General features: G+C 41.3%; 1 protein-coding gene across 1 annotated transcript; it reads right to left on the bottom strand.

Moving 5' to 3' along the window:
* Window positions 1–816: 816 nt before the first annotated feature.
* LOC104893481 (exocyst complex component EXO70B1) lies at window positions 817–3,304 on the bottom strand. The gene has a single exon (XM_010679582.4). It carries the CDS (start codon window positions 3,132–3,134, stop codon window positions 1,059–1,061), a length of 2,076 nt encoding a protein of 691 aa, XP_010677884.2. The 5' UTR covers window positions 3,135–3,304; the 3' UTR covers window positions 817–1,058.
* Window positions 3,305–3,583: the final 279 nt, after the last annotated feature.

A 3,583-nucleotide genomic window follows, 5' to 3' on the forward strand; every position in this document is an offset into this window, starting at 1 on the left:
CCAACAAGAAACAAGATGACCAAACTAACAAGACTTTCATACGGCAAAGCATTTCCAACATCCCAAAATCTCGAAACTGAGGAGAAAGAAAAAAGAAACAAATAAAGAACATTAAGCTGGTACTGTGCTCTTTATCCAGTCACCAGATAAGTACCCATGCAATGTGGAAACGTTTCGGAAACAGGAAAATTTCAGGTCCTAGACATTTCTGAACTTCATTAGCACGAAAACGGCCAAGGTTTCAGGGAAAATAACAAGTAAGCTTAAGGTCCTAGAGGTTTCAGTGCTTCATACCCAGATACACCACAAAGTCCTAGAAACTTAAGCTCATGTAAGTCATCCTCTCAAATCACAGCATCTTAAATCAGAAAACCACAAATCTGATTTAATAAAAATGCAGATCTTCTCAGAGACTTCAAAACCCAAAAGATGCTCACAACTTAACACTTGAATTTTAAGTGCATACTCCAAGTTTTGCGGCCACCAAGTACCCTTAAAACCAACAACATACTTGGCAGGAATGTGTGGAGTATACAGCACCAATTATAGTACTCAGCAGTTGATCATCGGCAAATGCCAATTACATCTGTAAAACTGAATCGTGTCAAAACATTTTCTCTAGGTGCTTAGAAAATTTGCAAAAGAATACTTACAAGCTTCTGAGGATAGCATCAGTTACAAAATAATCTACAGCTGCAACTAGCAATGTTATATCATGATGCAAAATTCGTAAAGAGCCACGCAAGTATCGCAGAACAGTGAACGCCATGTTGCCATTCTTATAATATGGGTATTTCAATGATAAAACATGAAGTATGACAAAGCAAACATGAGAGATCTATATCAAATTTACAATATGATTACATTATATCGAACAACAGCCATATTCCACTGGGAAAAGAAAAAACCTGTGATCATAGTTTTATAACATTAACAGAAACAAAAAAAAGAAAAAAAAAAAGAAAAATGTTATGAAGCCTGATCCAACAGGTACAAAGGGAATTCAACAAGCCCTTTGGTGAAAGAAAAGGGCATTACCTACTATACAGGCGAGAGCTCTATGAACTTTTGCGTCTCATATGGTGGAGAACACCAGGTGTTCCTTCAAACAAATCAGCTAGATAGCCGTCTAAGTCCTCAGCTGTGTATTTAATGTACTTTCCGGCATGTCTCGTGTTCTCTAGTTGGGGACCAAACCTCCCCAGAAACGAACGGTATGCAGGTATAACCTTCTCTGATATGGATATCCGGAGCTCAGTCCGAAGTTGTGGATCAGGGACCTTCCATGAAGTCTGGGTCCTATAAATATCTTCAAAACAAGTATTGAAATTCTTAAACCTCTCTTTAAGAGCTATTTTGAAGGCACTGTTTGATCCACTCCCAATTCCTTCATCCCTCAAACAAGCCAAGACCTTGCTCCAAGAAGCTCTAAGGTAATTTGTAGCGTATTTTCGAATGATCCCACGACGCCTCTTTACCCAATCATCTCCCAAAAGCTTGCCAAGCTCAGAATCTTTCACCTTCTGTAATATATAAAGTTTATTATTCAAAAGGAAAATATACTGCATTGCACTATCGTCATAGAACTTCGCCTTCTCCTCAAGGTTCGATTCCAAAGAGCTTATTAACGACGTCAATCGTTTCCCAAGAGGAGACATTTCCCTCGCTTCACCACCATCAGACCTACCCTGGGAATTGTCTGCTTCTCCTTCTCCTTCTCCTTCTCCTTCTACTACATCATACTCCAAGAGCTTATTCAAAGTTGCACTATAATCAACCAGCAATTTTACATAATTCATTACATAGCGAGCAAGCGGATGAATCTCCCCTCCTTGAACTAGCTTCCTCGAAACCTCACCCTTAACCGCGCTCTCAAACTCAATAAAGGTCCCCCTCGCGGCCTCCCCCAATCCATCCAAAACCCCTCTAGCCTCAGCACAAACAAACTCCCCGGAATCATCACAAAACAAAGCCCTCAAATAACGCAGCGTATCATCCAAAGCTTCATACATATCAAGTATTCGAAACAATTTCTCAGGTGATCTCTTGCCAATGGCCACAGCTTCACCAAAATTCAAGAGCTGCAACACACAACCTTTAGCCGTCTCGACGAAACAAACCTCCCTAATCAACTCAGATTGAGCCCCATCAAAAATAATTTCACAAAGACGCTTCTCCCCAGTGAGAAGAACCCTAACAAAGATCTTAACAGCTTGAACCCACTTCTTCATCTTCTCATCCAAAGCAGTCCACTCAATCCTCTGAACATCTTCAATACTCAACCTCTCAACACCTAAATTAGCCAAACATTCCTCAAGTGCATCTCTCCTTACACTACTATAAACCTGGCAACACTCCTTCTCGTATCCGGCCCGAATCATACGATCGGCAATCTCACGCAAGTCCGACACAACGTCAGGGTAGATTAAATCAACGGATACATCACCAGCTAAACTACCACCTCTCTCATGATAAGGATGATTAAAGTTTCCGAAATCACCGTCGATGATATCACCATCGTGCGAAGCGAAAGAGAGAGTAACCCGATGAATAGACCCGTACAATCTATCGGCGTCAATTGGAACAGCGCTGCGCGCAAGAAGAGAGCGTAGCTCGTCTTCAAGCTTAGACATAGCGGATTGAACGGCGGATTCAGCGCGATCGATGAAGGTAGGGTTTTGCTGGAGTTTAAGATCGGCGATCAAATCGAGAACGTCGTCGATAGCAGCGAGGAATTCGCAGGACTCGTCGGGGGAATCAATGAAGTGATTGTTGTTGCTATCGTGTCGGAGGATAAGTTTTTCGGCGAAATCGAGGCGGGAGAGTTCGGAGGAAGAGAGAGAATTGATGTTGGAGGTGGGAGCGGAAACGAGGTCAGAAATGTTGGAGAGGCGATTGTCGAAGGTAGAAAGGATGAGAAGCATGTCATCAGTGACGTCTTTGGATGTACGAAGAGACTTGACTATGTGTTGAGCAGTGGCAAGAACTCTATCTTCGCCTTCTACAGTGGTCGCCATTGTTAGGGTTTGGAAAGAATTTTCAGGAGAGAGAAGGGGGAGGGAGGAGAGATGAAATGGGGGTGTTGGTGTGGAATGACGCACACTTGCAACAGCGATTTGGTCTGTTCTTTCCATTTTAATTTTTCTTTATTTCAGATTTAGGACAAGGTTTTTAGTATTTTTTTCTTATAATTTTTAGGTTTTTTTTTGTTTTTTTAGCCAAGAAAATTAGAGTGGGTGTCAATTAACCGGTCACCCTAAAGCATCTTTACGCATCAAAAGGCCACGAATAGCGATCTAATTAGCCGCACAATTAGCTTATCTAAAAACATGACAATTATGAATGTTATCAAATTTAAGTATCACTTATGAGAGCATTGATAGACCACGAGATTTTCCAAACACTTTTAATAGCCTGGATAATCGAAAAGATATCACCTTCAACATAGATATTTTTTATACACAACAAAATCACCCCCTAATACCTTCCCTCAGACCCCAAGCCTCAACCACTAAAATGGAATTATTAGAGGCAATCGAATTGGCACCACGGATAAGCACCTTACCTACATTGTCTCTAATGG

The sequence above is a fragment of the Beta vulgaris genome, chromosome 5 (genome assembly GCF_026745355.1).
Source record: "Beta vulgaris subsp. vulgaris cultivar EL10 chromosome 5, EL10.2, whole genome shotgun sequence".
Taxonomy (NCBI): domain Eukaryota; kingdom Viridiplantae; phylum Streptophyta; class Magnoliopsida; order Caryophyllales; family Amaranthaceae; genus Beta; species Beta vulgaris.